The 24,902-nt window shown below is 33.5% G+C and overlaps 1 protein-coding gene across 5 annotated transcripts in view; it reads right to left on the bottom strand.

Moving 5' to 3' along the window:
- The window catches only part of LOC108911838 (receptor-type tyrosine-protein phosphatase kappa), a 236,027-nt gene that overhangs the window by 115,421 nt on the left and 95,704 nt on the right, over positions 1–24,902 (bottom strand). For all 5 annotated transcript variants that reach the window (XM_018716884.1, XM_018716888.1, XM_018716885.1 and 2 more), the window contains one exon: positions 22,205–22,518. In XM_018716884.1, coding sequence (XP_018572400.1) covers positions 22,205–22,418 — 214 coding nt within the window. In that variant the 5' untranslated portion in view covers positions 22,419–22,518. The remainder of the gene's footprint in view (positions 1–22,204; positions 22,519–24,902) is intronic.

The raw sequence follows: 24,902 nt of genomic DNA, 5'->3' as shown, positions 1-24,902 counted from the left end.
TTTTCTACGAAACCATAAATGCTGAAAAATATAGAATCCTTATTTTAGAACTATTTTTTTGCACAGTTACATGATGATGAATTAGAAGGAGGTTACTTTTAACAAGATGGGACAACTGTATATACTGCAAGAGCAACAATTCAATTTGTTTAAGAATTTTGTGATAATCGACTAATTAGTCGAGGGTTGTGGCCAGCGAGGTCACCGGATCTAACTCCTTTAGGTTATTTTTTGTTTGGATGTCTGAAAAAATACTGTTTTTAAAATAACAATGCACAACATCAAAGAATTAGAAACAGCAATTATTCGAGAAATTAACAATGTAACAGAACAACAACTGCAAAAAATATGTATAAAAATATGTACAGGAGAGTAAATTTGTGCATAACTAGTGAAGGACATCATTCTGAACATAATATGTTCGCAAATATGGCAATATAGTTTACTAACTTATAGTTTGAATTTATTTTATATTGCAGTGAAGAGCAATGGTTTGTAAATTAATGTAACATTTTTGTAATGCTATTTTATCTATAACAAAAAGTAAACTCAAGATTTGTTTTACTCTGTAAGTACTTACATCATCATGTTCTTTTAGCCTTCATAGTAAGAATTTGCAATTTGTTAATTAACAAGTGAAGTTTGATAGTTATCTTCTTTTAATAAAAAGTTAAAGGCATTTCAACGAAAAGTATATTTCGGACGTATCAAATACTAAATTGTATGAATTAAGTTTAATGTCGTTAGTTCATGCCAGTCTATTTTAAAAACAATGTTATTCAACCACTGAGGTAGGTATTTTCAGATGATATTACCAACCATGAATTGTTAGTTGCCTATGCTCGACGATCACGTGGCTTGTAAATATTTATTAAGGCTCTGTAGGTAAAAGTGTAAGGTAATGTAAATACAATATTGTTTCACTCACCAATAGCATTCGGAGGAGGATTCCCATATTCTACTCTCAAGGATTTTTAAAGATAGGTACCCCTAAAAGAACCCTGCACAAAATATATGGAAATTGAACACCGGTCAATTTTTATGAAACTTCGTATTTTGATAGTCCTCGTCATGCTGATCAAAAGTCTCAATGGGCACGAAGCCCTACAACCCCATCCAACCCCTCAAAACCACCCCCAAAGATCAGGGTAATGAACTTGACAGATTACAGGTCAATTGGCTTACCGTAATATTTCACTACTGTAGTCGAACCTACAGATATCTATACCATAACTGGATTTCAGACCGAGCCCTACAACCCCCACCAACCCTCCAAAACCACCCCCAAAGGTCAGGGGGATGACTTGATAGATTATCGGTCAATAAAACTACCGAAATATTTTACTATTGCAGTCGAACTTACATCCATCCAAACTAGGCTTAAGACTACTCTCTCCAAAAAACTTAACCCCTCATCCCTCTCGCTCCCAATCAACTACCAAAGCCTGTCATGTGACTTTTCCCTGCATACTGGTTGTATAAATGTTTAATTTCATCTCACAACGAACACGGAGAAGGAAGATAGGTGACTTCAGGGCTCCAACCATGTATGGGAGGCTCCTGACTTTGGTCAGGGAAGTCAAATACTTGGGGGTAATCCTGGACAGCAAATTGTCGTGGGGGCCACAGGTTGAAAGGATTACCCGGAAATCAGTGGCATCCCTGTGGCAGTTAAGGAAGGTAGTTGGCAAAAACTGGGGACTCAATCCAAGGGTGCTTCACTGGGTGTACACGGCGGTAGACAGGCCGAGGCTGCAGTATGGGGCCTTGGTCTGGTGGCTGTGTGTGGACCGGGTGACGGTAGCCAGGAAGTTGGTGAGAATCCAGAGACTTGCCTGCTTATGTATTACAGGGGCAATGAGGACGACCCCAACTGCCGCGTTAGAGGTCCTTCTGGGGCTGCCGACCCTTCCTACATGGATTATGAGGAAAGCGATGGCGGCATACCTTAGGATAAGGGACGCCGGCGGTTGGAGAGCGAAAGGACGCACTGAGGGCCATGCTGCCGTGGCCCTCAGGGCGGAAAGGGACATCCCAATATCCGCCATGAGGGTTACGGGAGCAGAGGACCGGCTTAGGTTAGGAAGGAAGTATGTCACCACTTTCCCCTCGAGAGAGCAATGGAAGCAGGATGGTGATATGTTCTCCCCGGGATCCCTAGTATGTTATACTGATGGATCTCGGGTAGAAGACGAGTTTTCAGGAGCAGGAATTTATCTGGAAAGCAGCGGCATCCAGGAAAGCTTTTCACTGGGTATGTATGCTACAGTCTTCCTGGCCGAGGTAAGGAATTGTTCAGAGGAGAAGATTGTTATCTGCTCCGACAGTCAGGCCGCGATCAGAGCGGTTAGCTCCCCGAGGACTAGGTCTGTCCTTGTCCAGGAATGTGGAGACGCTCTAGAGTCATTGGCCAGACGAAAAGAAGTAGATTTGGTTTGGGTCCCAGGCCATATGGGTATCCCTGGTAACGAGAGGGCGGATCAATTAGCTCGTCTCGGGTCCAGGAGACCCGGACCAGGGACCTGAACCAATCTTAGGTATCACACGAGGCAGCATTAACGGGGCCCTTAATAAATGGGCCTATCAAACTTTAGGTCATAATTGGAGGAGAAATAGAGGATGTAGGCAGGCAAAGAGTTTTATACATGGACCTAGCAAATCCAAGACGAGATGACTGCTGAGCCTCGGTCGAAGAGCCCTAAACCAAATGGTGGGGGTTCTGACAGGTCACTGCAGACTTAGGAGGCATTTAAGCTTAATAGGAATTGAGGAGGACCCTCTATGCCGGAAATGTGGCGAAGGGGAGGACACCCCTGTCCACCTTCTGGGACAATGTGCAGCCTTTGGGAGAATAAGACATAAAGTCTTTGGTGCTGAAGAGCTGCAAGGGGTTGAGGTGAGAGATCTTCCATGGACCAAAATCCTAGCGTTCATCAGGGCGTCGGGTAGGTTCGAGGAGGGTCAGAGGAAGAGTAGTGAAATATTATGGCAAGCCAATTGACTTGTAATCTGTCAAGTTCATTACCCTGATATTTGGGGGTGGTTTTGGGGGGTGGTTTTGTGGGGTTGGAAAGGGTTGTTGGGTTTCGTGCCCATTGAGACTTTTGATTAGCATGACGAGGACTATCAAAATACGAAGTGTCATAAAAATTGACCGGTGTTCAATTTCCATATGTTTTGTGCGGGGTTCTTTAGTCCCATTTAATTCAGCATAAAAACTTCTTTTTAGTATGCATCTGTCCATTGCAAAAATAGTTGTTATGGCAGATATATTATTTTATCGTTGCAGTATCGATTAAACAATTAATTTGAATTATGGGTGGTTTTTATTTGTTTATTAATTAGCTACTGCTTAACTGCTAGATTTTATTTTCAGAATAAATGTTATCGTCTCGCTAAATAACATAATGGGGTCAGTAATTTTTATCCCTCGCGAAGATTTTAGTGTATCCACTGACATTGATCGAATTTATGTTATGATGTAAGCCGAATTTAAAATCTTTAATCCAAGAGACAAACATTAATTTTAAAATATACCAAACACTACTACATAATTATTTCATAACTTTTGAACACATAATATTATTATAAATAGGATTTGGATAATTCCCTTACAGTACTTACTGTACGTTTTGTATCAATAAAGTTGAAAAGAGTGAATTTTCTTAAATCTTTTGTTAGAAAATACTGTTTGAGTCCAAATGTGAGCTAATTTATACAGGTTATTAATAAATGACCTCTTAAACGATTAAAAATATAGTAACTGATTTTATCATTAAAAATTGATAATATCACTATACCCTGTAAAAAATGGGTTTAATTTCTCTATTAGTATGAGTATAACTAAAATTTAATGCAGCATTTAAATACAATTTTCACCAGAAAAACCAGAACAACTCATGTGGTTAAAAAATGGGGTGAGGTCATTCAAAATGAGGACATTTACTTTTATTTAGGTACAAGTATACTAAATACGAGTTCATCTCGAAAATCTATTTAACGGGTTAAAAATTAATAAAATTATCAAAATCAATATTGAGTGAAAATGTAGTCAATAATAAGTCAATGGATTTACTCCGTACCATTATCGCTTTCACTTACATCGATTTATTTACAGTGTACCAGTTAAGAAATAAAAATAAATGGTCTATACATTTGTTAGGCATAAATCGTTTAAACCATAAATCACAGACAAATTTTAGGAGACGATCTGCTTTATTAAAAAATATTGAGTAACACATTCTAATTTTGAGAAGTTACACTCAAATTTCACTCAATTTTACTCAGTAACGTATAAATTTCTGTCAACACTCGATTGAGTGAAATTTTCACTCTTTTGGTATGAGTACAACTGAGTGAAACTATTGCATTAGAAATGAGTGAGTTTTATTCAAATTCGAGTTACTTCTAACTATCAATTGAAAGACTTTTGACTCTATTCTGAGTACCTAAATAAAACCAAGTTTTTCTCTAATATGATTTAAATTGAACTATTATTGAGTCATTTTTTACTCAGGCAGCTCAGACTTGGTTTTTAATTAACTGAATAATAAATGCAAATAAATAACTCATACATGATTAATTAAAAAATTAATTTACTTCGCGGGAACCTCCTGCCCTGATTGAGACCCGCCAGTTGTTGAGACCCGCCAGTTGAGACCCGTCGCCGCCGGCTAAGGGCTGTTCTCCTGGCGATCACGCTTTTCTGGAGCATCAAACGAGCCTCCATCAACTGTGGTCGAGATTACAGAAGCAATATGTAAGTGGTGCCATCTTCATGGTCCCATTCAAGTTACTCGAAATTAATATACATTTAAACTCACTCAGTAATGAGGACATTTACTCTGATTTAGAAACAAGTGCACCAAATACGAGTTTCGGTGAAGAATTTATTTAAGAAGTACCTGTATTAGAGTGAAAATACTCAGTTTTAGTTTAAATATAATCACAAATGAGTACAATGATCAAAATGCCCAATATTGAGTGAAAATGTACTCAATAATTTCACTCAATAGAATCACTCCGAATCTTTATTGCCTTCACTCACACCGATTTTTTTACAAGTACGGAGAGTGTGTAGCTGAGACTGTGCACAAATTAAGTGGAATTTTTGGTTGAGGGAACGTCCTGAATGAAACAATTGTGAAAAGAAATCAAAATATGCCGAACGAGTTACGAAGGACATCTGCCCGATATCCTCTTTCACATTTAATAACAATGTCTACCCTTTAAAAATATGTGAAAACTTTTGTCAACTTTTTAATCAATAAAACCTTTTCTAGTCATATGAAATCCTGCGTTTCTTTTGGGACACACTTTAGAAGAGATCGGAAAAATCTATAAAAATACTTTTGAATTAAAATGTATTTTTATGTTTAAAATTTGGTGTCAGTAGGTTCCCATTATATAACTGACATAAATGTTTAATGGAGGTTTTGGAATAAAATTTTTCTATAACTTATACTAAAAAACATTTTACCTACTGAGAAAATATTTTTCTGCTCCCGATAAGGCCTATTTTATTTTCCAGAAAAAAATTTTTAGATACAATTAATTTACTTTTTAATAGAACAAGTTTTTTTCTAAAAATGTAAAATATCTTTTTCTTTAATCATGTTGCTAAGATGATCTGAGGGCATCCTGTAGATATTAAATGTTGAAAAGTAAATAAAATGTACCAAGAAAGGAAAGGCGTTGGAATAAATTATTATTTTTAATCAAAGTAGTACCTACTTTGATTAAAAATAATAATTCTAACAACAAAATGTGCATATTTATAACAAAAGTTTCCTCAAATTATTTTTGTTTTACCCGGTAAATCTTGTATTCTATAATTTAGTATCTATCCATAGAAATATAATATTTTGGAAACGAATAATTTCTTAAACGGACCTTTTAGAAAATACAATGTGTTTTAAAAAGTGCAATGAAATTTTAGGAGGCTTATGGAATATTATTTCTTATTTCACCTGGTTTCTTTGATCTTACGTTTATTATAATATATCGGTAGAATAAAACAAATACCAATTCGTAAATAGCTCTTTCATTAAATAAATATTGAACTAAAATATTATTTATTAGTGTTCCAAGATCTATGCAAGAGTTTATTCATGTGATACAAAAATCTATTTTAGAAAAAATAAATCATTCAATAAATTGTTTAAAAACCTGATTATTTGAACTAATAAAAAATATTTTGTTCATGTAAAAAGCTGTATTAAAAATTATGGAAATATATCCTTATTTCTTGATTAAAATTTTTAAATTTTAAATTAAATAATTGTCAAAGTTGCAATCTGTTTATTTCTATTTATTCGTAAGACATAAACATGTTTTAATGATTTTTCTGGAAAATAAATGCTATTCTCCAAAACGTTTATATGATTGATTAGAAAGAATAGATAAAAAAATTAATGAATTAATCATTTCATGCATTAAGTTTTAAATAATTAATTATAAACAATAAAATGAAGAAATTTGAGGGAAGCGATATTTCAAAAGAATTTACAAATTAAGACTTCATAAATAAGCAAATATTTTCCATCAGCTTATTTGAAAACATTGATTTTGCAGTCGCCTTGAACCCTCCAAAAGTTCTGTAGGCTCCAAATAACCAATCTAAGTGAATAATTACTTCAAAAGTGAGTTTCTCTTAAGGTGCTTTTAATGTTGCGGATAAATATCAGAAAATAAGAAATGAACATTAGTTTTTTATTTGACATGGAAATTAAAATAAATTGATTAACAGGATCTTTACTTGATATTTTTAGTACGCTTCGCTTTATATATTACACTCATTTCAATAACTTCTACACATTCTGACGTTCAATATTATAGCGATATCCGTGAAATATTTGATATTTACGACACTACTGACAACATCAAATATATGTGACTACATTTTTTTGTATATATTATAAAGAATAATTTCGTTTATATTTCCCCATGCGGATTTTATTAGAAAAACAAATTTTAATGGAAAGCGTATTTTTAAATTAAAAGATAAATACTCGGGGATTGCCAAGATTTCAGAATCTAATTAATTATTCATGGAAATATATTGCATCATTTTAAGACATTATATTTATTTAATTAATTCATTGATAAAACGCATTTGGATTGTCATGCTCGATAATATCTTGCAGTTTTGAGGTCAATAATAGGTCGCGTATAGACCGGGATTCAATGCAAGCCAGTTCGAGCATCAGCGTTAGAATTGGATGGATTCAGTTGGGTGTAGATCGGGAACCAATGCCAACACCTGAATTTGAGAGAATTCGGACAGATTTGATTTAGAGTCCATTTAGAGTCGTACAAACCTACAGATATATGTTTATATTTTCTAATGTTATAACAAAACCCAAGGCAAGCATTTTGGATTTTTTTGTAGAGAATATTTATCTCTTTCTAACAATGCAGGCCAGTACACGATATCACAATATGTTACTCGAGAAAGAATTATTCGTAACTTAACACAAGTAGATAAAATATCTTCATACGTATAAAAAAGTTTTAATTTACCAAAAGACGTTTTTACCAAATTAGACACATGAGAATTAAATCTGAGATTTACATCCAATTCTAAACCAAGATTGTTACAAGTAGTTACTGGTTGTAACGTTATATTATTTAATACAACATTAAAAGATTTACTTGAAAGAATAAGATTACGGTGACTACCAAACACTAAAATTTTTGTCATACAATCATTAATAATTAATCCAAGAACTTTGGAATGTCTACTGATAGCAGCAAGATTTGAATCAATATTTTCAACAGCCATATCCAGGTCATAATAATCAAAAGAATAATAGATTTGATTGTGAGTATCACCAGTATACTGATGTGAAAGACAAAAATCAAGGTGACTGAAGTAAATATATATGGAACAAAAAGCAAGGGACTTAAAATACTACCTCGAGGTACACCTTTACTTGTAAGTAGTATAGTGTCAATTATTAATTTAAAACTTAAGATTTAGCAGTTTATTCTATTTCTAGTAATTCAATATATTTTTTTACATATTAACAAATAAGTATAGAAAACCCAATTTATGTACAAATGTCTACATACAGCGTGTTTGAGTTCGGGTGAATCAAACTTTAACCACAAATATAACTCACTAAATAATTCAGAATTACTTTATCAAGCAAGGGTCTGAGTATCACTGTACATAACAAATTGATTCAAATTTGGTGTGGTGTTAACACGTGCGTGCATAATTTGCTGTAAAATTTACAATTTTTTTTTATTTCATTGGCGTAGGAATGGGTGGTAAAGCGGGATTTTTTCACCTCAACTTCTACGCCAATAACCTAATAATCGTTTGGAATTCATTTTTAAATTCCGTGGACAATTCTACATAAAAAAGGTATTCTTGTTGAAAATCAGTATAGTGTATGGCAGACCGTGACAACTATTAGGCTGGGCTAATGATGCAGGTAATCTAAGTTAGCCTACGTTCTAAATTTGATCTACATATCTCAAAAACTGTGAGAGATACAAAGAGAAAACAGAAAAATTATGGAAACTTTAACACCCTGTACCATGGTAACGAAACATTTACGCTTTTAAAATTTTCTTTAAGTCTTAAGTTCAGAACGTGGTATGAAAATATTTATTTTCAAATTATGATTTCAGTGTAAGATAATATCAGAAATAGAAAAAACTTAACAAACCATATTTTCTTGGCAAACAAAACTTCTTTACGCTGTAATTAGATCGATATTTGCGGAGAAAGAAAACCTTCAGTGGCTCTGAGATTGAGACGCAGAAACATGTTTGTAAACAGCTAGGGTATGCAAATGACGTGAACGCGGGCGCAATTTTCTCCACATTTTCACCAGTCGGCAACCCGGCAACCGACAACATTCTAATCCATATTACGAGTCACGTGTTTATTTATGAGGCGCATTATCGTCCATAAAAAGCAGTTTATGGCGAAACGAAAACGGACTTCTTAAATAGGTAAAAAGGCAAGACGTATTTTTAAAATCAAAGCGAATGTAAGAATTTTTGTATGATGTGCCCGAAGTTAAACACTCAGTATTTCATTACTTTTATATTATATCAGATATCTTCAGTGCTGATTACTCCAGTCGATGTAGAGTTCGAATGTACAAAAATTATTAGTAGACATTTTATTGCACTGTATGACTGGGAATGGCATGTAGAATGATTATATCAAAAAAGTAATTCGAAAGTGACGCTAAGTTGGAAAATGCAAATAAATTGCAAAATTACGTCTTCTTTCACTTTTTTTACTGCCCATGAAAATCTAGAACGGAAAATTAGTAATTTTATATTGCAGGCAATTAAATTACCTACAATTTAAGGTATCTAAAATAATTTTTCAGTAATTTATTAACTGTAAAATAAAGGTCAAAAAGTTGAAATTAAGTTTTTGAAAATAAAAATTTAACTAACCCTTTTTTTAATTGTCTCTAAAATCCCGATTCGATACGTCCAACTTAATTAACAATTATAAATAAAATAAGCTCTATTTAATTCAAATAGAGCGAATTTCCCAGCGGCTTTTGCCTGATCCTTGGACAATTTGTTTATAACGCTGTTTTGCACATCCTACTTTGTACTTAAGAGCAACTTAATTTCAACTTTTTCCATACGTTTCTTTGGATCAATTAGAATCTATCTGCGATATTTACTTCTGAAATTAACGTCTAGTAATTAAACAATTAGTTAGCAAAAAACGAACGAAATTAATTAACAAATAAGTGGAGCAACAATTTCACGGTCAATTGAATTGGCTTTTAGTACACATGCTGGTCATTGGATTCACAGTTTTTTTCCATAAATTTCATCAACATCCGTTGCTTTATTCAATTATAATGCATGCCCAATTTTCGAAAACTAATTTTTTCGAGTGTAATCTTTATTTTACGCAAATTGGTGAAAAATGACTTTAGGTATCTTAAATTGTAGGTAATTTAATTGCCTACAACACAAAAGAACTAACGTAATTTTGCGACTTATTTGCAATTTGCCAACTTAGCGTCATTTCTTTCAAGTTACTTTTTTGATATTATCATTTTACATACCCTTTCTCGTGAAAAAGTGCAATAAAATATCTGCTAACAATTTTTTCAAATTATCAGGTTATATGATTTAATTTGACTGGAGTGGATGTCTTTAAACATGCCTTATCACAGCGGCCGCTCGTGAAAATTAAAGTGACCATATTTTTATAAAAATTAATGGGACCTATACCGTTTTTTAGGAGATTTTAGGCATGTAAAAAGATTTTTCCTGATAAAAAAGTTTTGGTCGAAATTTGTGAAATAATTTTTTTATTCTGTTTTTTTTTTATATTAAATTCATAATCCTTTAAACTGTCAGTAGATTCTTGTTGGTGTATTATGGAAGTACCTCAGTGGAAAAAATTGCTTGTTTTTAAAAGATTGGGGAGCAATATGTGAAAAAAGACTGTGTGGAATGTGACAGCTAAACTTCTTATGGGAAAAATATAATGAAGATTTTGTGATTATTGTGATAGATTCATTTAATGGTGAGATATTTAACTCTGTCAGGGATATAAGAAATACTGAAATAAAATATTCCAAACTTATTCAGAAAAAAGTAAAGAAAGTCCATCGGCTTTCACCCACAAAGAATTTCCAAAAATTTTCCAGCATTATGATGAAAATACTCTAGACGATATTCAAAAGAAAATTTTTCATGTTATATCTATGAGCTATGAGGTCAGGCCCATAGTTTTATACATGGACCTAGCAAATTCAAGACGAGATGGCTGCTGAGCCTCAGTCGAAGAGCCCTAAACCAAATGGTGGGGGTTCTGACAGGCTACTGCAGACTTAGGAGGTATTTAAGCTTAATAGGAATTGAGGAGGACCCTCTATGCCCGAAATGTGGCGAAGGGGAGGACACCCCTGTCCACCTTCTGGGACAGTGTGCAGACTATGGGAGAATAAAACATAAAGTCTTTGGTGCTGAAGAGCTGCAAGGGATTGAGGTGAGAGACCTTCCATGAACCAAAATCCTGGCGTTCATTAGGGCGTCGGGTAGGTTCGAGGAGGGTCAGAGGCAGAGAGTGGTTAGGTGATGGGACGGCGGGGTAGGCAGAAAGGGCCCATTTGTGGCCTAATTGCCAGGCTGAGGCCGCCCCTTTACTACTACTACTACTACTCTATGAGCTAGCCTTTCGAGGAGGTGAGTTAGTCAAATTTCTAATTCATTTTTTTTAGAAGAAAAGGTCTATGATGAAGCAAGTACTGACAAAATTGAATACAACCCCATATTTTCTAAAATGTGGCAAGGAAAGAGACGCACATTAACCGACGGCAATTGGTTCATTGCTAATGAAGACATTTGACCCGTTCAATAAAGTAAAATGTGTGGTTTCGGATTTTTTCAATGATTTTCCTTATTTTAGATTGTATAAAATAAAAATGAGGTGCCAAAATATAAAGACAAATCGACTATTTTTAACATCAAATTCAGAATGACAATAAAACTAATGTATGGTACAAAAACATACCAGTTATTAGGAATGAAATCACGAAATTGTCAATGATTTCTGCAAAAAAAACTGGTTTTGATCACAAAAAGTTTTGATTTATAAATCATTCTAATCGAGCAACTTCTGTAAGCTATTAAGCAAAAGCTGGGATAAATGAAAATTATTCAACAAAAATAACAGCCCAAGGAAATATCAATTCAGTAAAACCTTATTTACAATTCATTGTAAGTGAAGAGTTTTATGAAGAAGTAATTCAGAAAATGAGAAACTGTTATAACAAATAGTTTTGAGTTCCTTCACTTTCAACTTTAGCTTAAAATAACATAATTTTCGACAAACAACAAACTTTCCTTCCTAGCATAGTTTTTATCATTTTGGTACAAATTAGTGATGATAAATTAAATTCACATAAATTTAGAATTATCAGAACCAGAATCAGAATTTAGGTCACACATTAACACGTCACAAATGAAGGAGACTTTTCCTTGTCCAGTTTAAAGGTACTTTCATTTCTATTTAAGTATTTGAACTAGAAACTTGTTTTTGTATTACAGAGTGTTAAAGTTAAAAAAAAAAGTATAAACGAATTCATAATAAATATGATAAATAAAATGCAGGAATCTTTAAGAGAGTAAGGAGATATATGGGATATGTATACAATCAAGGTGTTATTTATTTGCGTATATTTGCATGCTTCAATGCTTTCAATGCTTGGAAACATCATCTGAGGAGCGGTTTCATCTGTAATGGCCCAGTAAGAGTCGAAATGAATATCAGGGTTCTTATGGCTGGTCCACCTCCACAGAGCCTACGGACACGGCATAACCAACGTTTTTTAAATATTAACACAGGTCATGGAAATCTCTAAACCACTGTATTTTTGTTTGGTATATTCGGACACCTATAAACAGTTAGGTATAAATTAGCTTCATTTTTAGTAGCTTTCGAGACCTTCATATGTTAACATTTTTCTCGTAGTATATTTTCAGATAACTAATGAAAAATAACTAAAAACGAAATCTTAAAATTTTATTTAAAAGAGACTGACAAGATTGAACATAATATTTGAACAGAATTAAATTTAGTTTGTATTATTTGCTCTATCCAACACCACGATTTATGAAAAATTAAAAAAGTTGTATATAGTTGTCTGTTTGCTAACGTGCACCCAACTTCAAATTTATCGCTCCCGAATGGAGTACGGTAGCGCCGCAGCAAATGAAGTATGCATTTCCACTGCAATCCGGCTTTCCACTTTCAGCTTTGCTACTTTATTTTGCACCTTAGAGCAGTATATTTTATTCGCACTGGAAATAGCTTACGCAAGGAAAATTGCTCTGCAGCACGAAACGAGTCCAAGATACGATGGTTAGGGGTTGGTCACGCTAACCAACTACAATAAAACGTTTTAATAGTATTTAAAATTGACAATCACTGTATAACATTTTTTTGAAGTGATTGAATGAAAAGCAAAAATCACCTACCATTCACAAAGAGGTCGTCTAGGTCAATCCTTCAATTTTCGACGTTTGACATACCTCCCCTCCAAAAAACATGAAACCGTTTTCGGCAGAATTTCCGATGAGCACTTCAAATTTTTCTTATCCGAACGCGGTGGATCACTTGGGTTACTGATTTATAACAAGAAAGCGCGCATAATTTTGCCAAGCGGGTAGACACAAGATGGTGTAATGCCAAGTAGTTACAGGTGTGTACATTACAAAAATAAATAAATGTAACAAAATTAGATATAATTTAGTTACACATTTTATAAACTAATACTTAACTAGAAAAGATAATGTTCCTGTGAAAATTCTTATAGAGTGAGAGTAAGTGACTTTAAAGTTCGTTTTCATTTTCGCCGCTTGAGTACCGCCGCGCCGCGCCGCCCGCCGTCTCTATGTGACAACAATGATGTTCAGTTATCTTTTTTTCTCTACGTCTTTGTCTGTATTCTCGAGTTTTGCTACCGAACAGCTGAGAAAACTTTTGTAGGTCACAATGTAAGCAAATTTTAAATTCGCTTCAATTTAAGATAATTTTAAGTTCGTTTGTATTTGGGAAATGTTTGCGTCATCCCTATGGGGTGGAAAAAAGGTAAAGTTTTAGTAATTTTTGTTGCCATTTCTCAGAAAAATTATTTTTCCTAAAAACGCCGTGACAGGTTCATTTTTGACCGAAGAGGGACATCTTTTCACAAAAATTTTTTGTAACAGACTCTACCCTCCCTCAAAAATCTTAATAGGGAAGGAGGGTTAAGTGACATATCGTTTGAAAGGTATTTTAATTCTCTACACAACCGTGTTTAATTTTTTGAATTTGTCCTATAAGTGTTTGAGGTATAGGTTGTTAATAAAAAAAACTACTTTTTACAAATTTTTTCAAAACCTGTTTCTTAATAAAGAATTTAAATTTAGATTTGTTTATTAAATTTAACATGCTCACGCAATTTAACTATGTGCAGGATCAACAAATAAACTAAAATATTATACAAACAACTATCAAAACTTTGCCATTCTTTTCTAGATAGAAACAAAAACAGATAAGGAGAGTTTAATGTATTGTTTTGAACCTGTATATTCTCATAAAGTTTTGTAGTCGAATTGTTTAGAATTGACTATACAGGTTGTGGCGTGTATAATCTATAAAAATTAAACTATAGCTTCCTAACGATATTTGTAATAGAAAAGTCTTATACGAAAAAGTTTTATTTTTACGTTTTTTTTTTGTAAATTAAAGTTGCTATACGCTGTACGATGAGCTACGTGCTGCCGCGTAAACAAATCGTCGTTGAAAGATAGAAAAATACTTCTCGATTTTTGGGGAATTTTTCAATGCAAAAGTACAAACTAAGAAAAATAGATAATAAAAAAACTGATATTTTCTTATTATAATAATTAATAGTAATTACTATCTTAAATGCATTGTTGTTACTGCAGGAGTTCGCAAACAAAACCACAGCATCTGTAGTTGCCAACTGCGTGCACTAAACAAACTCCATTAAAATATGGAACAAAATGAAATAAATCTTACCATTTCTAGAGAAAATGTTGAAATTGATCCCTGTTAGCGCGAATACAGGCATGGCACTGACGCATCCAATTTTGGCGAATATTTTCACAAATTCAGGTATTTTCCTAATTGTGTCAGCAGCTTCAAGTATACGGTTTCGCTATTCTTCCACCGTAGCAATTGGAGTATTGTAAACCAATGACTTCAAGTGACTCCAAAGATAAAAATCCATTGGAGTTAGATCGGGTGACCGGCACAGGACGAAAGCTTCCAATCCATCGCTGAGGAAAAATTTCATTCAAAAGTGTCTTTACTTCTCGAGTACTGTGTGGAGGAGCCCCATCTTGAAGATAAAACATGCGTGCCCGAACTTGTAATGCCACATCGTCCAATAATTCATGCAACCGGTTCTCCAAAAAGTCGGCATAATATGTTGGTCCATTTAGTCGTTCTTCAAAGAAATAAGGACCCACAAGTACATCGCCTATTATGCCAGTCCAAAGATTTACCGATAACTAATGTTGAAAATGAGTTTCCCTAATCGCGTGAGGATTTTCATCGACTCATATGTGCATATTATGGAAATTCACTTCATCACGGCTAAATGTCGCCTCATCTGTTACACAAACATAAGCAGGAAAGTTTACTTGATTGGCACGTTTGCCGTAAAAACCATCTGCAAAAATGCATTCGATCTTCAACATTAAGGCTCACTTGCTGACCACGTGCTTCTCCTCGAGGAATAACACTTCCCGTATCTCGCAGCCGCTAAACGCACTGTAGGATTGTATTTGCACATGGGGGGTGACATTGCGGCCATCGTTCCCGGTACAGCCTAGTCGCCACGAGCGCATTTTCTCCGGCTGCACCATACACTAACACCATATCGACACGTTCGGAAATAGTAAATGTATTGCTTTTTCGGTTCATTTTGTGCACAAACTAAAAATTAAGCAAATTAAGAAATAAGAATCTCGTTTTTAATGTAATCGGCACGCTATTCTTATTTTTTACTTCTTTATAAAAATTACATTGTCATTATCGTGGAATTACAAATTAAAAACTTTTGTCTGGAGACTTTCACTTTTTAACACTGATGGGTCGATGGACGATGCTTAATATTTAATAACTAAGAGAATAATGAATTCAATACAAATACAAAATCAGTTGACTGCACAAACTTTTTGACAATATAACCTAACCGTATTTTAGTATTACTAGTATTAGATTATACCGACTTAAATTGTAAGGTTGCATCTCGGGTTGTACGAGTATAAAAACAATTCCAAAGTTTCTAATAAATAACACATAGTTGGCCTTCATTTTCGTTGAATAAATGAACTTTAATTTACAAAAAATAAACTCGAAGATAAAACTCATTAGTATAAAACTTTTCTATTACAAATGTCATCAGGAAGCTGTAGTTTAAGTTTTATAGATATGTATAGGATGATTTTTAAGTTGATTGCATAATTTTAACCATGTATTCTATTCATAAAAATATACAGCTTTCTAATTAACTTTTTCGGAGATTTCCAAAAATAAACCATAAAATTTAGTAAACACAGCAATAACTTGGTTGTGAAAGGTTTCTGTACGACTATATTTTGTTATTATTGTTTTTTTTTTGCATGTTGAAATTTTTTTGGCTTGTCAGTTAGTTAAAATAGCCGTGTTAATGTGTCGCGAAATTTAATTTCTTTAAAATTATTATTTGATGGGCCCATGTTTATGAGAATAATGATAGATACGTTATTTATTTACGTGTCGTCAAAATGCGGCTGCTGCTTGTCGTTTATACGATAAAAGCATTCCTAATGGTTCCATTTCAACTTTAGAAGTTTTATTAATCTTTTTCAATGTGATAGGGAAACTAGTGATCTACGTGAACATCGTGGAGCGCATGCAGGGAGACCAAGAATAAAATTTTGAATCTTGTCAAGGAAAATCCCATAATATGTACTCGAGAAATCGAACGTTAGAAGAATACAAGCCAAACTAAAGTGTGAAGGATATTGCTTGAAAATCAATTCTATCCCTTTTAACCCCAGATTTTAGTGTATTTCAGTTCAATGGATCTTGCAGCAACAGAGGACGAAAATTTTACAAAAATTTTATTTATGGACGAGGCAACGTTTATTCGAAACTGAATCATCACCTTTTAAAATGATCATGTTTGGGCTGAAGGAAGTTTCATGAAATCAAGACAGCCATTTTCCAGCAAAAAAAATCCGTGGATGTGTGGACGGGAATTGTGAATGGAATGCTTATTAAGTCACACATTTTACTGTATCCTTTACGGGAATATTTGGAATTTTTACAAAACCACTTTCATATACGCTATTAGACTAGATATCATTAAACATTCGTCACGACAGGTAGTTTTTACAAGCATTTGACCACCCAAAATATTTGTTATTTATCTAAATTTTCTGTTTAAAGATATATATATATATCATACATTTGTATTGACAGTTTGGCCAACATTTTGTTTTATTTTTTACTACAAAGTCAAGATTGTTGTGAAATTATAAATATTTATACAACATTCAGTTGTAATCAAATTGAAATTCCCTCTTAGTAAAATAACAATTATCCGGTATATATATCTTTATTAAAACTTTATTCGAAACATGAATACAAAAATAGAATTGGAATAAACAATAATTCAATAATGTTATTGCCACCCAAAATATCATCTGTGAAAACAGAAAAAGATAAAACTAATTTTAGTTTGTCTATTTTGGTATAAATTAAAGTACTTTTTCATGTTTCTAATATAGTGACATTCGGGTGTACGCATTAAATAACGAAGAAAGTGCAAGACCACTACTAGACAGGTTCATTATATTATTACATATATTGTAGACTTTATTATAATTGAAGTCGGTTTGTATATTTGCTCAAGTAGTAATAAAATCTCAGTTATACTGTGAAAATAGCATTTTACTTATCAAATGAATTTCTCTGTTTATTTTAAAAATAAGCTACTGACCCACAATGGTGTTTTACGAGGAACTGCGGTTTGAGAGTATTATAAAGTTATTTCGGAATAATGACATTTACGAGTATACAGAGAGGTAACGACAGATAAAATTTACCTGTAATTAGAAATATATATTAAGAAACAATCTAAATAAAATAATAGTTACAAGTTAATAAAAATTAAGTTTTATCAAAAAAGGCAACGTGTGAGTGAATAAGAAATAATTATATTATATGATTTAGAAAGAAATGTTGATGTTGTACTCGTATTGACAAGTTCTTAGTAATCCAATTTAAGTGAAAGTGATACCAAAAGACTCAAAGAGACTGATATCGTTGTTATTTTGTTTTAAATTTGGGCTCAAATGTTGGAAATATCATTTTTCATTTTTTCAGGCATTTCAAATATTGCTTTTCCTTTGTTTAGGACCTAATATTTGCCGACTGTTATGATTTGCTCGTTTACTTTGAGCATCTATACTAACTTTTCCCGAGAGTGCTTTGGTCTTTTACTGCAAAGATTCCCCAATGCTGTTATATTTAGTAGTGGATGATAAAATGGTTATAATATACAGTGTGTGACAGGCAATATAAAAGATATTAATCAATTGATGGGACTGCTCGATAAATTAATATCTTTATATTTGTTGTTACTTTATGCTCATTCGGTGATATAACCAAATTTCAGCATTATTTTTACCAAATTTTGTAAGCGGACGAGTATGATGCGCTTTGAAATGTACCAAGAGATATAGAGATATACAGGGTGTCCCAATACTTGATACAAAAAAGTCGAGATAGATAGACGAGGTCAAAATAATATCAGTTCTTCATATAATTTTTTTTCATACGGGCCTTCGTTAACAAGTTGCGGGCACTCAAAGGTGAAAATTATTAAGTAATTTCTTTTTACAGTCTACACTATTAACTTCAGCATGATGCAAATTTGGTGACCGATAACACATGCGTACAGCTTGTTTTTGATGTTGTTAGTGAAACTTCATTATGCCCAGAACGCCAAGGACGGACTATGCTCAATGGTTAACAACCCAGAACTTTGCACAGATGACAATCGCAATTTGCCAGTATCAAAAATAAATTCCTTGGATTTGCCAAGGATGATACTCTCTTGGTTCAACTCGGCAAAATTAACAGTTTAGGAATTATTTGTGATTTAATGTTACAGTGCACATCGGGCGGCGCCTCCACCATTAAAAAAATATATTTAATTGGATATAATTACTATGTTAGAACCCTACATATTTTTAAAGTAAGAGCCTTTAAAATCTTACTGTCTGCTAATGTAATTTTCACTAATAAAATTTGGCAAACATACTTTATACCATAACACAAAATAGAAAAAGAAAACAAGAATAACTTAAAGTACCTAAGTTAAGTATTCAATTCCAAATATCGGTGTCTATTCTGACGTTTCTTAAAAACGTATAGACCTATTAAATTATTATCCACTATTCCTGCCCATACATTAATTATGAATCGGTGCTGGCCATTTGTTAGCACAGTACTGTGAGGATTCTCTTCATCCCATAAATGTAAGTTATGGGAATTAAAAAATACCATTTCTTGTAAAACCAGATTCATCGGTAAATAGTATCCTTCATATATTTTTTAATTTTTAATTGAAAATTACTACTATATTACCAACGTGTGAAGTTGGTAAATTTTACACTAAATGCAGAACATTGAAACTGTAATTTGCCAAGTAGACTATTGTCATGTAAGTAATGCCATTTTATAATTTGCACATAATTCTCGTGATCTTTATATTTTCTCTGTCAAATGAATCTGGTTTTACAAGAAATGTCATTCTTAACTCTCATAACTTACATCTATGGGATGAAGAGAATCTGCATGCACGGTACTGTGCTAACAAAAGACCAGCACTGATTCATAATTAATTTTTGAGAAACGTCTGACATCGATATTTGGAATTGAATACTTAACTTTCATATTCATGTTTTGCGTTATGTGTTAAATTTTGTTATGAAAATTGCATTAGCAGACAGTAAGATTTTCTAGGCTTATATTTTAAAAATATGTACGGTTCTAACATAGTAATTATGTCCAATTAAAAATTAAAAACAAAAAATGGTGGAGGCGCCGCTCGATGTGCACTGTGACAGAAAATCACAAATATTTACTAATTTTACCTTTAGTTGAACCTAGAAGGCTGCTAAAAATCCGCCTAACTTTGTTAGGTATAGATTTTGAACTGGGAATCTAAACTATAACAAATTTGATGTCTATATCTTCAATTTAACAATTTATCAAAAAGTGTGTGTCCAATTCTTGACGGGTTAGAGCCCTTAGGAATCGTTTTAGAAAAAGTCTTTATTCTTGTTTTTTTATTTTGTGTGAGTTGGTAGGAGGAATATCAAAGTTTGTGGTAACATCGCTGTAACACTACATATAATTATGTTCTAAAATCATCGCTACAGAAAAATAGGTTTATAAACACAGGAAAGCTGAAATGGGATAATCTAATGTTCCGCAAGGTAGACTTGAATATATCACTTTAGATATTGTCTACTATTAATGATTATACTTATATTTTGACATTGATCGAGCAGAAGCATATCCTCTTGGGCATATTATGATAAAAATAGCGGTTGAAACATTACCCACGGGATATATCAGTCGTTTCGGCCTACAACTATTGATCAAGATATGTACGAATTTCGAGGCAAATACATATATTAAAAGAGTTCATTATAATTATACTTGAAATTGCACTTAATACATACCTCTTATTGTCCTCAAAGTAAAAGTATTACTAAACGTTTTCATCGCACGATAAAGACATCTTTAAAACTCGTTCGAATTCAGGTTACTGGAAATATGACCTTCCAATTATATTACTATTAAAACAATATACAACGTGTTTTTGAAATAAGTGCTTTTCTTGGAAAGGGTGATAAAGGGCATGAAAATGAGCAACTTTTATTAAGCAGCTGATGGTAAATTCGCAAACATTACGTTTTAAATTCAAAACATGAAAAAAAAAGCCCAGAGAGTTCATACCCGGACTTCGTGCTGGCCAACGTACAGGGTCGCTTTCCGGAAAGTTGGTATGCAAAATTCCCAAACTGCACAAGAAGCATGGGAAGAGGCACTATTATGCATGAAGAACATTTGGCCAGGAATTTGTAAAGGAACGTTTTCCAACAAATCCGGTAAGGCGTTTGTTAAAAACTCTAAGTAAGCAGCACCATCTAAACGTAACTCTATCGGACCGAGTCACCAAAGACACTACGCCACACGTTCACTGAAAACCGCTGCTGGAACAGAGATCTTTGCACAACGTGAGGATTCTCATCATACTAATAGTGAATATTGTGAAAATTTAGTATGCGGTCTCCAATAAAACAACATTTAACCGTAAAAAGCACTTTGCTTGTAAAATCCGGATCTATTTGATGTCGAAACCATTGGCAAAATCCCATACGGGGCTGATTTAATGCCTGCATCCTTTGTACATGCTAGGGGTATAATAATTGTCCCCGTATTATACGCTACACCGTACTGTTAGATACACCCCCGTCTTGGCCAATGTCGCGTGTACTGAGCCTCGGATTTTTCTCAAAGAGGTTGTCGTTGTTGAAAACATGTTGCGGCCTTTCCCGTCCATTACCTTCATATGGTATTCCGTAACCTTTGAACTGCCTTTTGCACTGTTCTACTGTTAGGTTGTCGTCTGTTACGATAATGGACCGCATACAAATGACTAGTCTCATTTAAATTGTACTGACATTCTCCGTGCTTTAACAACATATCTGCTAGTTCTTGATCAGAAAACATTTTATACGTCGGTAAAGTAATACTTGCAATACACAACTAAAGAATATAAGACAGCAGATTTGCTTGATTGTGGAAGTCACGTGGAACGTCACCCAATTAGAGAAGCGCTTCACGCATGTATTGGGTCCGAAGCATTCTGGCTGTGCACGTGCATAAGATGCACAGGGTCGGCTTGCATTTATGGTTCATTTTCTTAACTAATTTTCTCAAAAACTGACGTAGGTAGTTGGATCATCAGTTGCTTAAAAAAGTTCCTCATTTTCGTTCCTTCTGTCACCCTTTTCAAGGTATGCACTTATTTCAGAAACACCCTGTATAGAACATTGAAAATTGTAGATGCAAATAAACTACTATAGTTCACCGGATTTTATATGAAAGAACGAACCAATTCTAGATAGATGTTTCTTCTATTTTTCGTGGAGGTTAGTTTGGGTCGGTTTGAATATGAGTCGTTTTGATTTAAACGTATTCCGTTAATCCAAATTTGAAATAAAATATTGTTTACATGGTTTTCTACATAGATTTTTTGCAGTTGGAAACGAGTTATATCATTTATTAATTTTAAATAACATTTATTTAAAAAACGGAGAGTTTGCGGATAACTATTAGGTATAAGAACTTTGGCTATTCACAATAAAAGAAATGTGTGATAATTCCATGTAAACTAGAAATATTTAAAATTGTTTTAAAATAATCCGTTTATACAAATATTGGTCTGGAGTCGACTAATAAACAAACAATAATGGTCATATTGGGCCTTAATTTATCGACGAAAACCAAAGTGTGGTTTTATGTTATCACCCGTTCCTCCACTAATTAAAGCAATAATTACTATTAATTGAGAAATATGCCGCAATGAACAAATAAAAAAGTAAGTGAACCATTACTCACCATTAAATCTGCTAGTTGGAAGTAGGCCGCTATTCAGTATCGAGAGCATAATTGCATTAGGAATAGAAGCGAACGAAGTTGCGGCGCTCATGTTCCTCTTTTTGGGCTTCTCCAAGTCGTTGCGCCTAGGGGTCGATCTGGATCTATGTTTGTTCTTCCGGACCGTCCCAGTGGAGTGTCCCTTGTATTTGTGTGTCTCTGGCTCACTTGACATGGTAACAGATTATGCAGGCACTGCACTCCACTTTTCGTTAAATTAGTTTGTTGGATTTGTCGCAGTTATTCAAGTTTACAGGCACATTTGAGCTCTAGCACTAAGAATTAAAAAAAATATGTATTTATGAAAATAATATTTTTGTTACCAAGAAGTCATATAAGAGTCAATTATTTCCAATCAAATATGAAAATGAATTTTTATATTGTCTCAAGTTATTTATTTGTAGTATAGTTTTCGTTTTTTTTTCTTTATTTTTTAAAGTATTTTTACCACCATCAGTTTAAACAATTTTTTAAAGAGCGTGATTCTTTTTTGTATTTTGTATAGTTTTTCTCAGTGTGAGATTTTCGATTAGGCAAAACTATTTTCATAAACCTATAAAACAATCCTTAACTGATACTTTTGGCGCAAGGATGTATTCACAGGCAAAATACCCAAATAATACTGAATTTATGTCATAGTCATGGTTGCATAGATTTTATCATTATTATTGCTACAAAAGCATGTAATGTGTACTTCAAAATCATTTTAACACTATTATTTCATAATTTTAGCAAAATTCTGATCAACGATATTATTTTAGTATCACAGTATCACCAAAATCAAAATTCTGTTACAGCAATTTTTCTGTATTTACGATTAATAACTGTTGACACTTTTTATTAAGTTTTATCTTACTTGACTATCAATTGTTTAGTTGTATTGAACGGAAGACATACATTTTTCCAATTTTCATAAAAAAAATAATAAAAAAAATAAATAAAAAACCTCCCTTCTTTAAATTTTTATACATTTGACATACCTAGTACGGAAAATATATTTTTAAATATCAACAACCCTACGGCACTGTGGTGTGCCACCAAATTTCTCTTGTTCAGTAAAATTGTTATATTCTAAAGTGAACTTATTTTGTTTAGTAATTAACTGCTGCAACCTGTTTTATGTTAAATACCTCCTAGAAAATATGGCCTATTCGATAAACCCTGAGATCAAAATAAAATGATTCAGACTTACTTATACAGGGTGTTTCTAAAATAGGGTTCCAAACTTCTGCTGCGTTTATAACGCATTAAAATAAGCCAAAAAGTTCCTATTAACATGTGCCCTAAAACGTACCCTTAGGAAGTTATATTCCCTTAAAAGGGCTCAAACAAAACTGTTTTTTTTTTCTGTTATTGACAAAACGGTCGCAAATAAATAGAAAAAAATATATGGTTCTTACATATCTTTTTACGTTAAATAACATGGGCTATTCCGTTTTTCGATATGCAAATCATATGCGTCCCATTTAGGTTGGTGAAGGGGGTTTTCGGCCCGTAATTTTTTTTACATCGATTTTTTTACAATTTTTTCTACAGATTTATAAAATCTTAACAATTTTACGTAAAAAATATTATCTTTGTCCAAATCGATATTTCCAACGGTTTTCGAGTAAATTGAGTTTGAAAATTACTCTGCTCTTTAAGTTATTAGGCCAAAAATTACAAAAATCTGTTTACCATGGCAAATAAAAGACTGACGTTGCCACAACGCTTAACAATTTAAGTTATTGATAAACTGTCAATTGAGCTTTGCAGTGTTTAATTAGTAAAAGTGGTGAGTGGAAAATTTAAGTATACAACATTATTGCAACTCATAAAATGGAGTCATATTCAAACACGGAAATGGCAGATATGCACTTTATGTACGGCCGTGCGGCTGGAAATGCATCAGAAGCGAGGCGTCTGTATGCGGCAGCATACCCGAATAGAAGACTTCCTTCTCGACAGGTATTTCAGAGGATCCATCAACGTTTAAGAGAAAATGGTTCGTTCCAACCAAGAGTAAATGATCGTGGCAGAGACAGATTTGTAAGAACACCGGTGATGGAAGAAAATGTATTGAGAGCTGTGCAGGACAATCCAAGGGTTAGTGTAAGAAGTGTCGCACGTATGCATAACATAAGTTTTTCCGTAGTTTGGCGAATTCTTTGCGAACAACTACTTCATCCTTTTCATATCCAGCGTGTTCAAGCTTTAAATCCGAATGACTACGAACCACGTCGGCAGTTCTGCCAATGGTTTTTGCAAAAATCGAGGCGGATTCCGAATTTTTGCATTTTGTTTACGGATGAGGCAAACTTCAGTAAAGATGGTTATGTCAATTTTCATAACGCTCATGAATGGGCTGATGAAAACCCACACAGCATATTTCAGTCCAGACATCAGATTCGGTTTTCCGTCAACGTTTGGGCAGGCATTTTAGGCGTTCAGCTAATCGGACCGTTTGTGTTGCCTAATCGATTAAATGGTGAGGATTATTACAATTTTTTTAGTTAACGACTTGCCAGGATTTTTAAAAGATGTCCCTTTAATTGAACGCCAAAGCATATGGTTTATGCAGGACGGGGCGCCACCTCATTACCTACATAATGTAAGACAACACTTAAATGAGTTGTATGGAGAAAAATGGATAGGCCGAGGAGGTCCTGTTCCCTGGCCT

This window comes from Anoplophora glabripennis, unplaced genomic scaffold (assembly GCF_000390285.2).
Source record: "Anoplophora glabripennis isolate ALB-LARVAE unplaced genomic scaffold, Agla_2.0 scaffold544, whole genome shotgun sequence".
Taxonomy (NCBI): Eukaryota; Metazoa; Arthropoda; class Insecta; order Coleoptera; family Cerambycidae; genus Anoplophora; species Anoplophora glabripennis.
Note: the sequence above shows the minus strand (reverse complement) of the source record. Positions and strands in the feature narration are given on the sequence as shown.